The sequence below is a fragment of the Pholcus phalangioides genome, unplaced genomic scaffold, assembly GCF_987345545.1.
Source record: "Pholcus phalangioides strain wild (caught in Gottingen) unplaced genomic scaffold, Ppha-v1.0 ptg000011l_1, whole genome shotgun sequence".
NCBI classification, from domain to species: Eukaryota; Metazoa; Arthropoda; class Arachnida; order Araneae; family Pholcidae; genus Pholcus; species Pholcus phalangioides.
The window spans coordinates 26,410,328-26,430,534 of NW_028301604.1; the positions used below are offsets into that span (position 1 = coordinate 26,410,328).

General features: G+C 35.6%; 1 protein-coding gene across 7 annotated transcripts in view; it reads right to left on the reverse strand.

The window, feature by feature from the left end:
* The window catches only part of ktub (Tub domain-containing protein ktub), a 208,039-nt gene that overhangs the window by 57,909 nt on the left and 129,923 nt on the right, over positions 1 to 20,207 (reverse strand). The window contains exons 1-2 of one of the 7 annotated variants that reach the window (XM_089239414.1): positions 9,057 to 9,241; positions 3,119 to 3,300 (exon numbers count right to left, since the gene is read on the reverse strand). The exons of 4 other annotated variants lie outside the window; for them this stretch is intronic. Coding sequence is in view for 1 of the 3 variants with exons in the window: in XM_089239412.1 (XP_089095538.1) it covers positions 9,057 to 9,083 (27 nt within the window). In the remaining 2 variants the exon portion in view is untranslated. Of the gene's footprint in view, positions 1 to 3,118; positions 3,301 to 9,056; positions 9,285 to 20,207 lie in introns of those variants that run through there. 2 more of the 7 variants (XM_089239413.1, XM_089239412.1) reach the window with 2 other exon arrangements.

Below are 20,207 nucleotides of genomic sequence, written 5' to 3' on the forward strand. Positions count from 1 at the left end.
CTTAATGAGATAGAAAAAAACATCGTTTTTGTAACGAAGTAATAATTGTCAAAGAATATAAACATATTATTACAGGAGTTCAAATCTATCGTTGAATCTGATTATCTTCGTAACATCACGAGTCTTGACAACAAAATTCAGATTAACAAAATTTCGAAAATTCGAATTTACAATACAATCTCTAATGAAATTAATCAATTCATCTCCAAAATATCCCGAAAATATGTACGGCCTATGGAAGACTTCATGAATGGAAATTTCACATACTCAAAGATATAAAGATATTTTTCAAGAGAATCCCAAAATTTCATATAATAATTTCATTGAGGATAAGAAACTCAAAGAAAAAAGTTTATAATTTCGGTTGTGGATAAAGCTGCAAATAATTTTTCTGTTATTTGCGAAGTGTTTTATAAAGAGTAACTAACTAATCAACGAGTGTTCTCTTAACAACACCAATATTAAAATTGACAGACCTATCAAAGAAATCTATGAAAAAAACTTGTCAAATATAAAAAATTTAAAAGTTGCAAATCATAATCTTTAATTTCCATATCTATTTGCCTGCCAAATTTCACGAAAATCCAATTAAATTCAGATTTGTGACATGCAATACAAATAGCTACAATCATAAAATTGGTTTAAAGTTCTTCAATTTGCTACATTGAATTCTCAAAGGAATTGACAACAGCAAATCTATCTTCATCATTAATAATACTGTCAAAGTTTTGGAACTTCTCACACAAAACCGATAATATTAAATCCATTGAGACTTTAGAAAAATCTATTCACTAACATTCCACATAATGAGATTATAATCACCTGCTTTTTTCTCTACAATAACTATAAACAATGCATAAAAATGTAAAAAAACGAATGGATGAATCTTGCAAAATTCTGTATATTTGAAAACTGTTTATTTAATGGTATTAGTTTATATAAACAAACCACACAGGGATTCCTATGGGTTCTAGCTTTTCAAGTGCTTTTGCAAATATTTTCTTACATTACTTTGAAAATAAAAATTTAATTTCTCTTAATATTACAGGTTTTAGATACATTGACAATTTAATAATCTTCAACTACAACAACTTTTACGAAATCAGTCAACAAGTTTATCCTAGCACATTATATCTTAAAAAAACTAATCACGATAGTAATCAAGCTGATTTCCTTGACTTAAGACCAATTGTTAGCAATGTTTATTTTCAACTGGTATCCACTACAAAAAAAAAAAGAGAGTAATTTCAAAGTCAATTTTTTAACTAATCACAATTCTAATATCAGCAAAAATATTGTATTTTCTCAACTATCTCGCATCAAACATATCTGTAATAATGCCGAGGACTTTCAAAATGCATTAATTGATCTCCAAAAAATCTTAATGGGCAACAATTTTCCTCCATACACCTTGGTCTTACTTCCCTCTCACACCAATAACTGTTCACTTCAAATCTGACCACCACAACTAGGAATAATCACATGGTATGTAATTTCACCTTCTGCATCTACTTTTATTTGGATTTTTGTATTTCTTTTTTTAGACTGCAACCATTGCTTGTAATATTTGTCTGGACAAGAATTTTTGGCTATATTTTTTTCTTTGGATTTTTCTATAATTATTGAATTCAATGGTACAATAGCAGAGAACGTCGGGGGATCGAGCATCTATTTAGGCTTTTCGAGGTTCAAGATGATCTCAGAAACGTTCTGTTTTAAGCCAATGTCAGGGTGTTGCCCCCGATGACAGCCCGAGACATTGGCTTCGATTCATTTCATTTTCGAAATTTTCGATTAACTTCATTTTTGAAATTTTCGAATAACTTCATATTTTTGAATTTTTAAATCATATATATAATGTTTTCTCAATTTTCATATAAATGCTTTCAAATTCCAGTTTTTCTCATCATCAATCTTATTTTAAATTTTTCATGTATAAACAACGAATTTTTACAATGTTTATACACTACACTGTATATTGCAGCTGCCTATGGCGCTGGTATTGGTGAGTTTCGATAAAAATTAATTAATTTTTTGAAACATACATTGTGTGCGTGTGTGTGAGAGAGAGGGGGGGGGGAGAGAAAATTTACCAAAAGGTTGCAAAATTACTTTTGTTGTCGAAACTTACCAATATCAGTGCCATAGGAAGCTGAAATATATAGCGTAGTATATAACATTGTATTAAATATTTATTTTAAGGGAGTTGAAATAAAAATTATAAATTAAAAATGATGGCAAATATGAAAAAGCTGAAAGCAAATTCTATATCATGATGACAAGATATAAAATTTGAAAGCAAAATTTTGAAGCAATGAATTTTTTGCAGAATATGAAAATTCAAATTATCAAAGCCAATGTCAGGGCTTGATCAATGTCTATCATCGGGGGAACACTCCGACACTGGCTAAAACAGAACGTTTCTGAGAGCATTTTGGGCTAATAACTTGAGAAGCACTCGAGTGCTTTCTTAGGTCGGAGTTCGATTTAATCGAATACTTAATATGAAATTATCTGCAAAATATAAATGCTAGCTGAAATTGCAAGATAATTATATGAAAATTATAACCTTTCCATGTGGAATTATTTAAAAAACACTTATATGTGTATATTATTATGTAATTAAAAAACACATATATGACAACATATTATGTCGTTATTATGAATTTTGAGAAAAATAATATTTTTCCTGAAAATTCTCAAATATTAATCTTGATATTCAGTGAGGCTGTATCGAGTTAAAAAAACTCCCCAATTTTGCCGGAATGGTTTTTACATATCTAAAATATCTGGCCAGGTTATTTGCTGTGCAAATAAAATATACAAATTCGTAGTGTAAAAAAGAAAAATAACATTGGTGTCCCATGGCTAAAACTCTGTCAGATACTACCCCACCCTGTCGGAGCTATGACGTCAACTGATGGACACTGGGACAACTCTTGGGACAGTCACCGATCAGTTATCTATTTTTACAAAAAACATCGAAATTAAAAAAGGGCATTTATGGCATTTTGTCTGAACTTCCGGTCTCTAACAATAATGTTGACAAATTAACTTTCTCTAAAACACAAGAGAGAGGCGGGCTATTCTTTAGCACGACTCGCGGACTCACTGTTACCTGCTAGCTCACAGCAATCTTAACTTTAAAAAAGGAACCTATGTAACGACATTTGTTTTGCCTCCTCCTTTTGGGGATTGCGAGGTGATCAGCTAAAGTTGATTTTCGGTGGTTTCCAACTTCAAGGCGCGAATGCAAGCCGATCTCCCAATTGAAATGTCACGCCATAGACTGCAACAGGCCTACAATGGTACAAATATTCAATTATTACATTTCACTCACAATTTGAAATACAAATGGCAGCACTGAAAAATTAGACACAACACTATATACGCACTCAGACTGTTAGGTACACATACTTTGTTCCAGACTCTGCCACAAATCTGGTCTGGAAGGGTTCTCGGCAACGGGATAAGTCTGGTGGCAGAGTCCTCATGTTCATTCATTCATTGACGATTTCGTAGAAATGGGAAACTGCATTGTCGTTGGACAGATTCGTCGTCTTTCAACTTTATTTGGGTGATGTTTTCTAGAACATTTGCATGGCTTTCCATATTTTTTATATATATCTTTCTAATCTCATTTGAAGTGAGTGATTCCTCTCCTAATTTCCTCTCTTTCTCCTCCTCAGACCAGATTCCGTCCATAAATTCTTTCTATCGCACGCAATTGACATCCATCAGTTCTTCTGTAGTCAACTCCTGGCCATGTTCCTCAAGTAACTCTTGAATCTTGTCGCTATTCACCTCCATTCCCACGGTCTTTCTCAAAAACACAATCTCTTTGACAACTAGTGGCCTCTCTTCATGAGCTAACGCCCTGAAAGTCTAGTTGAATAGTGCAATCAGCGCACAGTTTACTCCAAGCAAAATTGAGAGTTCCCTTAGCGACCCCTCATCCCATGCTTTATTGATGATCTCGAGGCAGTGCACGATGTGGAAATTGTTTTTCCAAAACTCTCGAAGACTAGACTTTCATCCGTTTGTCATACGGGTATAAGATAGGCCTACGTCATATAAGATTACCATTACCCACTATTTTCTCAGTACGTGTGTGGGCCAAAGTAGACACCCATCGGTTCAGTTGGGATCACACCAAACTAATTATCTAAACAAAGCGTAAAATTTGTGCTCGTAATGTGAATCATCGCTCGTTCATAGAGTCAAAATTTGTTAAAAATTTTCACTCGTCTTGCGAATCACTCGTAAACTGAAGTTCCACTATATTTTGTTTGAATAACATTCAAAAAATTCACATTGTGAAGGCACACAATATTTCGAAATATCGAGTGCGAACTAGTTTAAACAATATTAATAGCAAGAGTTGCAAATGCCCACAGCAATGCCGTCTTAACGCATGGGCCCACCCGGACACGGCCAGGGGGCCTCATGAAAATGAGATCTGGTTAAAATTTCCGATAGAAAACATGTCTCGCCAGGTAGGGACCTCAGGAAACTTACTTTGCCCGGTAGACCAGGATTCTCTTAATATGGCTCTGGCCCACAGTACCATAGAGTCTAGGAATTATGTATAGCGGTAGTGAAATAAATCAAGAATCAGAATCTAAATTTGATAAAAACTGTATTCCCCAAGTCACAATACATAATTTAGATCGAAACACAATAAGAAATGAAGTGGCTTCTCTCTCTCTCTCTCGATATCGGTTCCAATTTTTTCCCCTCTCAGACAAGAAAGCGAACGAATCAATGTTGTGGTTATAATTCATGGTGAATAAAACAGTTTTAGTAATTAAATCTTTTTTTTTTTTAATTCTTCCGTTGATTTTGTTGGTTTCAAAGATTAGCTTGAATAAACAAGCATTGCCAACTGTGAGCCAAAACTTTTTATATAATATCCTGTCTCATTCTCTTTCGTTTTTTTTTTCTACGACTAAATGTATTTTTGGTGGTATTTTTCCGTGGCCATAGCAACCTCCCCAATGAACAGAAGCTTTCCCATCGTAAAACTCTTTCATTAGAATTCAGCTAGACTCCCGGAAGAAGAATTTGGAAGTATTTTCCAAAACACATCAGGTTTCAGAAGCCTTGAAGGAATGAATGCCGAAATGCACTAGTAATGAAACGTATATCATGTTGAAAATACGAAAATATTACTTCTACTTCGATTATATGTACATCAAAACGGTTCGTCTTAATATATTCTGTAGGGGTATTTCACGAAGAGTGTCCAAAAGAAGTAAAAATTGTACGATTGATTTAAAAATTAAAAGTAAAATATACAACATGATCAGCAGAAAGACGGAAATTGAGTTATGATAGTAAAATGATAATTTGAATAACACTGACAATAAAGACAGTGAAAATTTTGTATAAAAAGACCCTCTATATCAGTGTTCGCCAATATGTATCTAGATGCATGATTCACGCATAGAAATTAAATTTTACTCCCCTCCCCCAAGTTTCATTGAGGAATGAAAATACTCCTTGAAGTTTTGGGTAATTTTTTTTCCAATGGGTATTTAGACTCACTGACAAAAAAATACCCCTAGAAATTTTGGTGAGGAGTGAAATTACTCTTCAAAATTATATTTTCGGATAACACTGCTCTATATACTCACACCATCTGATAATCACCCAAATAACAATACCACTCTCCGGTTTCAAAACACTTTCCATAGTAAGGTTTATAACAGCTGGCTGATGCGAAGATGAATTTTTGGGATAGAGAGCAAAGTCAACGGCCCTTGCGGGGAATCGAACCCACGTCATCTCACTTGCCGGGTGAGTGCCCTATGCCCTAGCCTACAGAGGCAACGAATATCAATCTTTCCTTGGAGCTCGTGTGCACTGAACCGGACCGTACTGGAACCGTCGGACCTAACTCAGGCCAAAGCTCACAGTTCTGACACTGCCACTTGATGGTGACTTATCAGTAGATATTCGTTGGCTTTGTAGTCTAGTGATCTAGGGCGTTCACCCGTCAAGTGAGAATACGTGGGTTCAATTCCCCGCGAGGGCAGTTGAATTTGCTCTCTCAAATTATATAAAAATGTATTATCTAATTTTTATACGTTCTCCAATCGAAAAACGTCAGTTTCTGTAATTTGAACTGTTTTTCATTGTACCAGAAAGAAATTCGCCTCGTAACATTTGAAGAAAAATTCGTGGAGATATCAGCATTCATTCAAACTCAGCACAACTCCGGTCTTTCGTCATGGGCAATTTACTACCGGTTGAGTTATGCCGGAAGTGTATGCATGTGTACCTAACAGTTTGAACATGTATCTAGTAAAGTGAGTGAGTTTTAGTACTGTCGTACCTACTTCGAATTGTGAGTGAAGTCTGATGGTTGAATATATGCACCGTTTTAAGCATGTTGTTTTCTGTAGCGAGACTTTTATACGAAGAGATCGGCTCGCATTCGCACCTCGAAGTTGGGAACGACAGAAAACAAAACCAACTTTAGCCGACCACCAACTGCGTCACTCGAGATATCACAGTTGAAATTCTTCATTTTTGCAACTTTAAATGTGCATGAAAAATTTCCAGATTCAATTAAAATAATCATTTTTTAACTTAAGTGAAAAGTGAGCTACACCTAGGTATGTGTAAGTAAGACTATCGTTCAAAAAATCAAATCGTCTGTTTGATAGCTTGCTTTCTTATAACTAAAGCCCGGATTATATGCATATGTGCATATGCATTGGCATATTTTGGCCTTTTCTAGCATTAGTGCACATAAATGCATAAAATCGAATAATTTTCAGAATAAGTGCATATTTTTGAAAGTTTATTTAAGCGTAATCACACACACTTTTTTATGATCTAACAAATAAATATTGCTAATAAAACCTCTCTTTTGCGTTCACCGGCGGGATAAAAAAATTCGTTCGTAAAACAAGGGTGGCCGTTGATCAGGGATTTGAAATGAATACTTCTATTATATATACAAAAGGGAAAATATTATTTGGCCGTAAAAGAAGGGTGACAGCATTTGAGGGGGGTCTCCGTTAAGATCGGGGAGGGTTTCGCTGTATTTTCATAACATCGGTTTTTCTGCCGCAGGTGGAATTTAGTGAATTAATAGAGGTGTTCGTATACTTTCCAAATATCAAGTGTTCTATTTTTAAGGCTATTTCTAGAAATACTGTATGTCAAAAGCGTTCAATTTTTTAGAAATAGTGTTGAAATTCTTTTGTGACTGGTATTCCGTTACTGAGCAGCTACAACAAACTAGAAATTAAAAATGCCTAAATAAAAAATATGTAGAAGTTTTTTGCTTATGCGGGTATATGTGTGTGGGGATATTTTATGTAAATGAATATGCACTAAGAAATAGAAAATATTAATTTTAAAGAATATCTGCTTTTTTTGCCTGATGATTTTTGAAATGCATATTTTCTCATTTTTGATAATTTTCAACTTTTTCATGATGTTTTAGTGCTTATTTTGGGTTTAATACCTATTTAGACATTTTTAAGTGTATATTTTGGCATTTTTAAGTGTATATTTTGGCATTTTAAGTGCATATTTGCAGAGCATATAATCCGGGCTCTACTTATAACTGTCACCACTTCTAAGCTAATGATAATATTTAAGGGATATATAAAAGTCTCCTTGAAGCTATTGACCTTTAACTTTCCTTACGAATTTCTAAAGCAGCACACACATTCGAGTGACTTTATTTGTCACATCACTTGTCTTTACTAGCAGAAGTGTTTACAAATTCATTTCACTATAAAAGCTAGATGCATCCAGCAAATTATTATATTTTTGGATTGTTTTTTTTTAAATTAAAAATCATGCCCAGCCTTCTCAATTAACATATTTTGTATTATAGTATAACATATTATAGAACGTTACCCTTTAAAAATGCACAGCACAACAATATTTTTTTGGAAGGATTCGAGTTATATGAGTTGACATAATTTAGGGAATAAATATTTTATTTCCAATTGGAGCTATCTTCATTTTTATTTTCCTTATCTGAACTATGAACGAGAAGCAAAACCAATTATTAAGCCTAGAAATTATATTTAGATTAGAGTTCGAATATCCGGAGCTCAAGTGAAAAATTCAATTTTTTTTTTCCATTCGCTCACTCGTATTAGATTGTCATGATCCTCAATATTATTGACCAAAAGCGATGATCCGAAGTATTGCTTAATTTATCGTGATATATTCCCTGCAATATAGACACAAGAATGGATTCAAAAATTTACTCCATTCCTTTCGGTTAAAAAAATAACTTTCATTTACCAAAGTTAAGCATTGTTCATATAGGAACATAGAGTACATCAAATAAAATTTTTCAATATCAATTATATATGTCAATATCAATTATATGTCAATATCAATTATATATGTCAATATCAATTATATATCAATTTTTCAGTTATCAATTATCAGAAATTGAATAACATGAAACTTATGAAGTTATTAGAGTTAACTCTACCCCACAGCGCTCATGGGAGACAATCACAAATAGATATTTCCGTTTTTACCACTACAAACAACCAGTTTAATTCGTCACTGTTATCTTTTTATTAAGTATTTTGTATTCTGTTTCCCTTTGTATAATGATATGCTACTAATTTCCTTTCATTATTTATCAATGATTTTGAAAAATTCCAGAACCAACAGAATCTTTGAGGAAGATGCTTTTTTTTTTTTTAAATATTTTTCATTATTTACAATCTTTAAGCATCTATTTTACGGGGTGATCGACACGCTTTAGAATTGATCCTCTTCATTATTAGCCGAAATTTGAAAGCAAGTCACTTTTATATACACTGTATATCTTATACAAAAAAAGCCATTCTCCTTTCATGTTCCACAACTGATTCTTTTGGCTAAAGATTAGCTGTCCGTATCCTTAACTTCACGTCCGCCAAGTTTATTGAATCATAATTCTACTTTTGAAAATGGAGAAAACAAACTCTCTTATTTTTTGTCCATTGTTTTATTCGCTAAACCAGAAAAATTGTAATACCAAAGTAGAGACAAATAAAAACAAAAATTACATTGATTTGACTTACCATCAAAATCAGCATTAACGGCATCATAGTCACATTAGCAAATTAGAAAAATTCCGGATCTGAGAAGAATTTTTCCCCAACCTTCGAAAGCGATGATTGCACGTGGTATTTCAAAAGCAACTTCTTCTCTCTGGTCTATAATTCTCGGGAAAAGGAGAAACCCGGATGAGGTTGATCGTCGTTCGGAACGCCGAGAACAACTGATCATCAGAGGCTAAAGCCAAGACCAAAGGAGAAAATTGGAAACATCACGTGACGTTCCGAGAAACAGCCAAAGACGGGAGACGAAAATTCCACGAAGTTGAATAAGTTAACCGTTTCATCGAGGATAGGCCGATTTTTGGAAACAATTTCCCCTGATTATAATATTTAATTTTATGACAGATTAATCGATGCATGTTTTAAATTTATGAAACCTTACAATATTTTTGTTCCTAATTCAATTAAAATGGCAAGCTTTTACTTTTTTGTTTACTCATACAAAGTTCTTATTGCTACATCGAAAGAATTTCTTTTAATCACTAAATTTAATGCATTACTTAATCAGTTCACAGTTTTATAGTGATAACACAATACCAAAGTGTTATAAAAGTATTTTCAAGGTTTCATTTTCTTTTGCTGACTGATTATTTGAAAGAATGCCGTATACCGTATAATAAAGGGTAATTCAAAACTCTTGATTCAAGCTTTAAGATGTTAAAGAAACTACTACTTTGAGAGAATGTCTAGTCGAACCAGAACAGCAGAGGCGGTAGAGGACGCTTGTGTTCACTTCACCGCAAGCAAGTACCATATTTTTCTCGATTCATTTGCTTCAATATTTGCTTCAACCATCTTAGGGCACACGATGTTCCAACATAATGAAGCAGAGTCGTTTTCACCATCATGAGATTCTTATATATAAATGTGAAAGTATGTACGTATGTTTGTCCTTTATACAAATCTACAATTTTAGACCGATCGTTGCCAAATTTTGCATATATATACCAAACAGGACCGGGATTGAACCGTAGGTTACTTTAAAAGTTCGTCAGAGCTGGACAAATGCCCGAAATGGGCGAAAAACCGTAGGGCAATAATGGTTCCTGGGCCCCAACAGTCACTTTCGGAATGTTTACTTTGGTTACCGTGGTACCCAAACAATGCGTTCCTGACATACACATGCCTTTACAAGGTTTGGCTCTTTTTTATGCTGCCAGTGTAACAGTTTATTTCTTTATAATGGTTAGTTACTTTTTCAATCCTCCCAGCAATTGAAGAAAAGTCGGGAAGCGCTGGGTATTTTGGCTAGTATGATATAAAAACTACATTTTTGCTCCCATGGATTGGACACGGTGGGCCCATTGTATGGTTTTCCACCGACCACGTTATCTCTTCTTTTGACTTCTTCTCATCGTCTTAATTTGCGTTGTTGATGTGTCACTAATGTGTCTTATTATACTATTTGCACATCAACTGTTCTCATTCAACCCCCATGGTGAAACATGTTTGTTCGGGTGTGTTCCATCTCCCCCTTAAAATTTATATACCAAGAGTTTTGAATCACCTTGTATGAGGATGTTTTCGTTTGTTCCTGAGAGGTGTGTTGGAGGATACCAACATACTTAAACTATGAATGGTAGATTTAATTCAGAATTTGGCGTCTTAAAATAGCCTCTCGGAGAAAAACCTACTGACCTCAAGAGATTCATTTTTGAATGCAAGTAAACTTGGTAGGGATCCCCTCCTGATAAGGTGAATTCCATGATGGAAGATGCAAGATCAAAAGTTTATTTCCCTAGATAAAGACTCGTCCCAGCCATGGGTTTTACAAATAATGTTTTACAAATTTTATAAATCCATCCATTTCAACGTTACGTAGCTGGATTACACGCTTGATTGATTGATTAACTTGATTAATGCTAAAGAAAACACATGCGTGTAATACCAAACATGTATTTCCAAGTACAACCTATTCCGATATGATCTAATAAAGGGTAAAATCACCATCATTGTGATTAAGTGGCAATCGTGCACAGTTGTGGGAGTGACATGTGGTAGTCAAACTAAAAACTTGTCCCGCTAAACAACGGTGGTTTTTTAGAAAAGTAACTTTTTTCTAAGAAGATTCGATGAGAGATTTAAAAATTTATAAGCGTAGAGAGTAAGTTTTTGTAGTATATGGTACAAAAGAGATCCCTAAAAAAGAAATACATATATAAATAATCTGGCCGCAGTAAATTAATAAGAAAAAATTAATAAAGTATTGAATCATTTAATCAGGTATTGCTTTGAGTCATAAATTATGAAATATAGGATATCATAAATTTTATTAAAAAGAATGTTTGTCCCCTGCTCCATCTATCGGTAATAAATCTCCCCAACAGCATTTCTTTCTACCTACCATCAGTGAAAAATAACGCCTATACACGCATTATCTATTTTCCCAATTTATTAATATATACGGTACATCCAATTCGATTCAGAGAAAAATAGTTCACACACTCAGGAAAGGATATATATATTAAATGAGGGAAAACTTTTTTCTCTTGGCGGAAAAAAAAGCAAAGGTGTTAATCATTACGTAACTTGATATCAAACATGAAAGCTGTCCCATAAATTTGAACGGATTTTAAAAAAAAATTAAAAAGCCTCAATCTTGAGTTCTATAATTGGAACAACAATTATATTGCTAATGTGTTCATTGTTTTTTCAATTACCTTTCCAGATGGAATAACGGTCTATATATATGTTAATTTCGAGCAAAAAAAATCCCCTCATACAGCGATAACTTTCATTCCACTCCATTAATTAATGCTCAAAACTTAGAACACAAGCTAAAAATATAGTGCGTTCATTGCTCAGTTTATTATCATGTGAAAAATGTGATCCCTGTGATACTCATTTTCAAAAAAAAAATTCTAATTATAAAACTAAATCATTGCTTTATGTTTTATGTTACGAAACACAATGATATGACATATTTCATGTGTTCTATACAAATACAAATGTACAGTACATATGTAATTATTTATATACTATTGATTTCACAATTATAATACCTCATTTTAATTTTGTGAAGTAGTAAAATAAAATCAACCTGTTTTTGAGCCTATCAAATAATGTCCTTGAATTGTCTTTGCCACGACGAACTCGATGTTCAAAATAGCATAAAAGTATGTTACTATCTGTAATCTGAAAACTGATTGATATGGTAGTGGTGTAACTTTATTATTCAGTAGTGGCAGATTGCTGGTGAGATACACGTTCAATAATTTCCTCCCGCTTCCCTTGACTACGCCTCGTTCGTGTTCTAAAGGATTCTGCCGGAGCCATTTGATTCGCTAAAGGTTGTCCTGCTATATTATGAATGAAAGTGATCTTGGTATTACTACCTCAGTTACAGAGTTACGTTTAAACGCATTTATTTTCAGAGAAACAACGTGTCTAATATAATAAAGAAAAGTTTTGACCTAATATTATCTACAATAGCGACACTACATAACGAAAACTTTATTAGAACACTGATATTTCCGTTCATTGAAAATTTCGTTGTTTCTCAACAAAAATACTTTCTATACAAAAAAAAATTCTGAATTCCCATTTCATTATGTTGTGAAGTTTATGTTCATACGAAGACAGCAGGTTGGTTATTGGTTGTTATAAACAATAGCCGATGTTAATAGGGCCCCAGGGAAGACATTTTCTTGGGGGGCAATTAAATAAGAGAAATCTTATGCAAAATAAGTGTACATATTTTGTGAGGCTCCCATATGGCTCGGGGCCCCTGTTGCCCCAGCCTAGTTATGGCCCCGATGTTAATAAAGTCGTATAATAATAGCTCTTCTAGAAGACCACGGTTCTTTAGTCCGGAGTCAAGTTTGTAAGTCAGCAACCAAACTGAACTGTCAAACCACTAAATTACTTTATCACCCATCAAAGATCGACTAGGGAATTTACGTTCCTTCTACTTTATCTTCCTGTACTTTATTTTTACAATGTCCATAGAAAAATTAATTTACGTTATGTCTTCAATGAAATTTACTTTCGTACTCTTCTGAAACACTTATATATATCCCACTGATCGATATAATAATTTTTGGCTGGCTCATACCGTGAATATTTGATCATTTTTGTTGCACCACGGTCATTTTCTGCGCACGAGGGCTAATTAGACCGGGACCTGCAATTTATTGCCGATTCCGAACGGCAGGCTTATTTTTATACTCATCGAGCAACCTCTCGATGGGGGACTCCCTGCGGTAGCAATTTTTTCTGCGGTCATGTTGCCGTTTCTGTTGTACCCGTGTAGGGAAAGTTTTCTGACAAGGATGAACCGGGTATCGAACTCGCGACACCTCAAAACATCCTTTTGGTACTTTAGGCGAGTACCTTATCGAGCTGGGCTACCGCTCCCCATACCGTGAATATGACTGCCATTTTCCCTCTGACGATTTATACGACCGATAAACTACACCGCAAGCGTCAATTTCTACATGGAATTACTGTACCTCTCTTCGAACGCAATTATAAGCTGATTTGGATGATGATCTGACTGCATGCAACTTCATATATTTCGAGTGATCACACTCGAACTCAGTCTCCCAGGCCTTTTTTTACATTCTCGTTCTCGAGCATTTTTTGGGTCTCCTTTTTATTATTTTAATGAAAGACAAAATCGCGAGGAAAATATAATTTATTGCATATTTATTAATGAAGGGCTTGTTTGATTTGGGCCATTCGTTAAGATTTCACTGACTACGGGAGTGGCATTTATAGCATAAATCCATGAAAGACTGTTTCACCCTCTTTTTTTGTTTGTTAATGCAAGCAGAGATTTGAAAGGGAATCCCTGCTGTGTAATTTTGGAAATAATTGAACCAATATAAAATAAGTAAAAATACAATAATTTAAAATAAATTAACCTGCATTTTTCCTTTGGAAGTGGTCAAACTTTGACCCAGCGAAAGCCAAAATACGAGTTAAAGACCATTGGCAGACCAAGCGAGGTGCGTTTATCGTTGACACTATTAGTAGGGAGGGGGCCAGAAAGTTACTGACCGACTTCCGCGAAGATGAATAGTTGAAAGACATATTCACGGTGGAGGAAGTGAAGAAGTTTGACCTCCAGCTTAGAGTCTACAACGTAGACAAGAGCTTGAGAGAGTAAGAGCTGCTTATGGCAGTTATGGAGAGATCTGGTTTCGAGGATTGTTCCAGAATGCAGGTGGTGACAAGGTGCGCGATAAAATTATTATCAAAAAGCAATTGGTGGTGTGGCTAGACGAGAATAGTGTATTGTCGGATAATCAGCATGGGTTCAGGAAGGGGAAAACATGTGTAACTAACCTCCTTTGCTTCTATGACCACGTGACGAAGACTTTGGATAATAGCAAGAATGTAGATGTTGTTTACCTTGATTTCTAGAAGGTATTCGATCGGATTCAACATGGTGAACTCTTGCAGCGTTTACACGAGATTGGGATTGGGGGCAGCTGCTGAATTAGATTGAATCGTGGTTGAGAGATAGATTGCAACGGGTTATGGTGAACGGGGAATTCTCTGATTGGACAAGCGGCACTAGCGGAGTTCCTGGAAGTGTCCTGGACCCCATACTTTTTCACTTTTAATCGATAAACTTGATCAGGGTATCGATGGAATTATTAGCAAATTCACAGCTGACGGGAAGCTGATGGGAGTAGTCGGAAATCAAAGCGATAGGGAGTTGCTCCATATCCACTTAAACAGGATTGGAACATGGCCAAATGAATGGAGCATGAAGTTTAGCGTTGACGAGTGGATGGTCGCTCTTTATGGTTCGAACAATCCACGATTCTCTTACGAGTACAATGGTGTCACTATCCCGGATGCAACTAGGGTGATCGATTTGGGAATTCTCATTGACAAGCGGTTTAGGTTTTCTGAATATTGTTCAGCGGTGGTCAAAAAAGCGAACAGAATGCTCGATTTCATTTTCAAAAACGTCTCTTCGCGTTCTTCGAAAGTAATTTTTCCGTTTTTCCGAGACTTGGTTTGTGCTGGACTGGAGTATGCTGCAAGGTTTTGGATACCATACCTACAGAGGGACATAGACTTGGTTGAAAAGGTGCAGAGAAGAGTTACGCGTGTCCTTATTGGCACACGGGGTTTGAGTTATGAAGTGGAACTTTTCTGAATATGTTTACATTCGATGAACGCAGGTGTCGGGGAGATATGATCGAAGTGCTGAAAATTTTCACCGGGATGGATAAGATGGACCATGAATTATTACTACACCGTCAATCGACTCTCTTTACAAGGGAACACCAGTATCGATTGGTAAGGAATAATTCTAGGTTATGGTGTCGCAGGGAATTTTTCTCTACTAGGGTTGTTAATAAATGGAATAGCTTACCCCCGGGCGTAATAAATTCTAACACAATTGACACGTTTAAAAAGAAATACGATAAACATGTTGGGGTAAATCGAGAAGCTATCCATACTTAGAATAAGACAACCATAAATACATTTTATGGGCATTGTATAATATTTTATCATGCATATATATATATATACGGGGTGATTATAAAAAAACTATCCCGACATATGGGCCCCTAACTATCATACCATTCACAGAAACTGAATGAAATTTTGGCATAAGGTATTTTGAGGTATGCGCTCAAGAATGATATGGAAAACAACAGTGTCACTCTAACAGTTACGGTTACAGTGAGAAAATTTCGAAAATATCAAATGGCAACACCAGGTTTTTTGTATGGGAATGCGATCTCCATACTGAAAAACACTAAATAGCGTTGGAATGGCACCTGTAGCACGAAAATCCCCGGAGCTAGGCAAGGAAAAAGTAAAAAGGACTTTGCCGTGCACCAGAGCATTAATGTTCGTTTCATTCGTCGCACCGTTTCTTCGGCTGAGATCCCAGCCTGATTAGTCCTCCACAAGGAAAATTTGTGAAATAAGCATGATCAGGGCGTAACTGATCAATGTGAGCAAGATATTTCTCACTAGCGATGTTAACAATCCATGTCTTGCTTGCCTTGGGTTCCACCAAAGTTCCCCGACTCCACTGATGATTCTTACTGGATCGAACAAAAACTTTCTGACCAGGGTGAAAATACCTTTTTGCATTATGACTACGGTCATAATACATTTTCTGTGAATCTTGTTGTTTTTTTACTCTTGCTTGAACACTGGGATGTACAAGAGATAATGGTGTTCTGAGTTGTCTAGACAAAAACAATTCAGCGGGTGATACACCAGTTGTATAATGAGGTATAGAACGATATGTCATCAGGAATTGAGAAATTTTCTTACTCAATGATCTATGATCACTTGGATCATTTTGCATTTTTGACAATGCATGCTTGAAAGTCTGTACTGACCTTTCTGCGAGTCCATTAGATTGAGGATGATATGTTGGTATCAGAGTATGAATAACTGCATTAGATTTTAAAAAGGATCTGAATTCCTCTAAAACCAATTGAGGACCATTGTCAGAAACCAACTCTGACGGTAAACCGTATCGAGAAAATAACTGTTGCAAAGCATCAATGGTACTGAAAGAAGTAATAGAAGGCATTTGTATCACCTCCAACCATTTAGAGTGGCTATCAACAACCAAAAGATAATTCTTTTGATCTTTTTGAGCAAAGTCAATATGCACTCTATCCCATGAAAATTTGGACCATACCCACGGTTGAAGTGGGGGTTCCTGGCAAAGCTTTGTTTACTTTCGGACATGCAGAACAAGATTTTCGATTTGTTTGTCCAATTGTGGCCACCAAATATGACTTCTCGCAATAGCTTTCATCTTGGAAATTCCAGAATGTGTATCATGCAGTAAATCTAATAAACGTGTTCTAAATTTTCGTGGAATAATCACACGCATTCCCCATAGAAGACAACCACAGTCCACGGACAACTGATCCCTTCGAATGAAAAATGGTTTTAAAGCCTCATTATCGAGTCTTTCAGGCCAACCATTCTGAACATACTTCAAGGCCATTCCCAAAAGTGGGTCATTGCGAGTTGCCTTGGCAATATCTGAACTAGTTATCGGCAAATCCTCACAATATGAAATCTTAAATACATCAGATTGTGCATCCGTCTCAGATTCTACTGGAGCACGAGTTAATCCATCAGCATTAGCATGATCAGAACTCTTTTTGTACTCAATAGAATACTTGAATGAAGATAACAACAAAGCCCACCTCTGCAGCTTAGCTGCCGCAATTACAGGGATACCTTTGTCTGGTGCAAAAATGCTTATTAAAGGGCGATGGTAAGTTACCAATACAAAAGGTTTACCAAACAAATACTGCTGAAATTTTTTTATAGCAAAAATGATTGCTCCTGCCTCTTTTTCAATTTGAGAATAATTTTGTTCAGCTTTAGTTAACGTTCTAGAGGCATACGCTATGGGACGTTCCTTATTATATATGACATGTGATAAAACAGCTTCTAAACCAAATGGAGAAGCATCACAAGATACTCGTAATGGCAATGTTTCATCATAATGGACAAGTACTGCATCTGATGATAGAATGTTTTTACATTTTTGAAAAGTTTCTTCACATTGAGACGACCATTTCCATGGTGTGTCCTTATGAAGCAATTCATATAGAGGACCCAATAGCATAGCAGAATTTTTAATGAACTTTGAATAATAGTTCAAAAGACCTAAAAATGACTTGAGTTCAGTGACATTAGTGGGAGCTTTCATTTGCTTAATGCATCTAATCTTTTCATCAGTAGGATGAATACCTTGACTGTCAATTATATGGCCAAGAAATTCTACACTTTCTTGCAAAACACTACATTTTGACAAATTATGTTTGACATTATAATCAGAAAATCGTTGAAATACCTTCTCTAATGTTTTCAAATGTGCATCAATTGTATCACCAGAAATCAAAATATCATCTTGAAAACATATCACTGATTGCAAACCCTGAAGGATCTTTTCAATTGATGATTGAAAAATTGCCGACGCACTATTTATGCCATACAACAATCGCGATGGACGTACTAAACCTAAGTGAGTGTTTAGAGTAAGACATTCTTGAGAGCGTTGATCAAGTTCGATTTGTTGATAAGCATGACTCAAATCCGACTTTGCAAAATACTTTCCACCGTTGAGAATCGAAAACAAATCCTGCTGTGTAGGCAGTGGATACTGATTTTGATCAAGATACTTGTTCACAGTGACCTTGAAATCACCACAGAGTCGAACATCACCATTCTTTTTCGGCACGATCACAAGAGATGTTGCCCAACTCTGGAATGCTCCACAAATTTCCAAACTCCACGTTGTACGGATTTGTGAATTTCTTCGGCAACTTTCACCTTCAACGAATAAGGCACAGGACGTGATTTGCAAAAAACTGGTTGAACATCCTCCCTGATTTTCAATGTTGCCTTGATACGTCTAATTGGTTCACAACTTTCCTCGAAAAGCTTGTAATATTTATCAGTCAGTCTCTTGGCAGGATCACCAGATTCATTTACCTTGTATATAGAAAATATTTTAGGCCAATTCAACTTGAAACATTTTATCCAGTCTCTTCCAAACAATGCTGGTCGATCGCCTTTAACAATTACAGCACGGGACTTGGAGGTCTGGTTTTCATAAGTGACATCTACAATCACCTCCCCGGAAACATCGATAGGATTTTGATTGTAATCTTTAAGAAATACATTCGTAAACTTGCGAACAATATGAGGTAAATGTTTCTTCAGCCAACACTCGGAAATAATGGCTACATCTGCCGCAGTATCTAACTCCATTTCCAATTGTTTACCACAGATCTGTACGTTAACCAAGAAACGGGATTCTTTATTCAATTTATTAATTGAATTCACTGAAAATAAATTATACTCTTCAGTGTCCAATTTATCTGCAGTAGATACCATTTTAGCAGAGAAATTTTTCTGCTTTGACTTGCATACTGGAGAAATATGTCCAATTTTATTGCAGGCGTGGCACCTAGCATTTTTGTATTTACACTTTTCGGCAGTGTGTGTTACGCACCACATCGATAGCATTTCTGAGAACTTGATTTGTTTTCGTGAATACCTTTACTCCATCTTGGCTTATTTTGATGAAAAGTCGATTTTCCCACTTTGTTTACATTCGATGAGAGTCCAGCCGCTGTAACCTTGATATTACTAGAGCCTTCTTCAGCGAGTTCCATTGCTACAGCTATGTCAATGGCATCTGCAAGTTTCAAATTTTTTCTTGCCAGTAGACGTTTTTGAGTTGCCTCGCAGCGAATACCGCAAACGAATCTATCCCGAAAAGCCTCGTTCAAAAAATCGCCAAAAACGCACGTTGATGCAAGCCGTTTTAATTCCACCAAATACTCGGTGATGCTTTCACCCTCCTTTTGATTTCGTAGGTGAAACTTGAATCTTTCAGCGATGGTAATGGGTGCAGGACGAAAATGTTCTTGAAGCAATTTGACCAGCTCTTCATACTCACAGTCCTTGGGTAGACGCGGTGTTAGCAAGTTACGAAGCAATTTATATGTTTTTGCACCGAGCACGGAGATCAACACTGGCACGCGTTTTTCATCTTCCACTTCATTAGCTAGCAAATACTGCTCGAGCCGTTCGATGTACAAGTCAAAATCTTCATTGGCATCATCGTAAATCGACAACTGACCAACTAAGCCTACTTTCGACATTGTAGCGCAATCAGTTTCTTTTTCAGCGCGTACAAGGTTCGATTTATTTACCTTTACAGGAACACTTCCTCGTCGCCATTATTATAAATAATGTTTCCAGAACTGGTTTAACATTAATATAACTGATTATTTATTACTTTAAATGTGGAGATACATAACCTAAGCACTGGCGTGAAAATGCAGGAATAGCTTACTTGCTGGAGACACAAAAACGTTGTACTGTGTTTACAAAAGCACCGTTGCCACTATATGATAGCAAAATAACATCTTTAGGTTTTAGCCTTTTTAAATGGCTAAGTATATTTATTACAATTTTCATGCTACAGTTGCTGTTCGAACGCTATTTAGGGTTTTTCACAATGGAGATCACATTCCAATACAAAAAACTTGGTGTTGCCATTTGATATTTTCGAAATTTTCTCACTGTAACCGTAACTGTTAGAGTGACACTGTTGTTTTCCATATCATTCTTGAGCGCATGCATCAA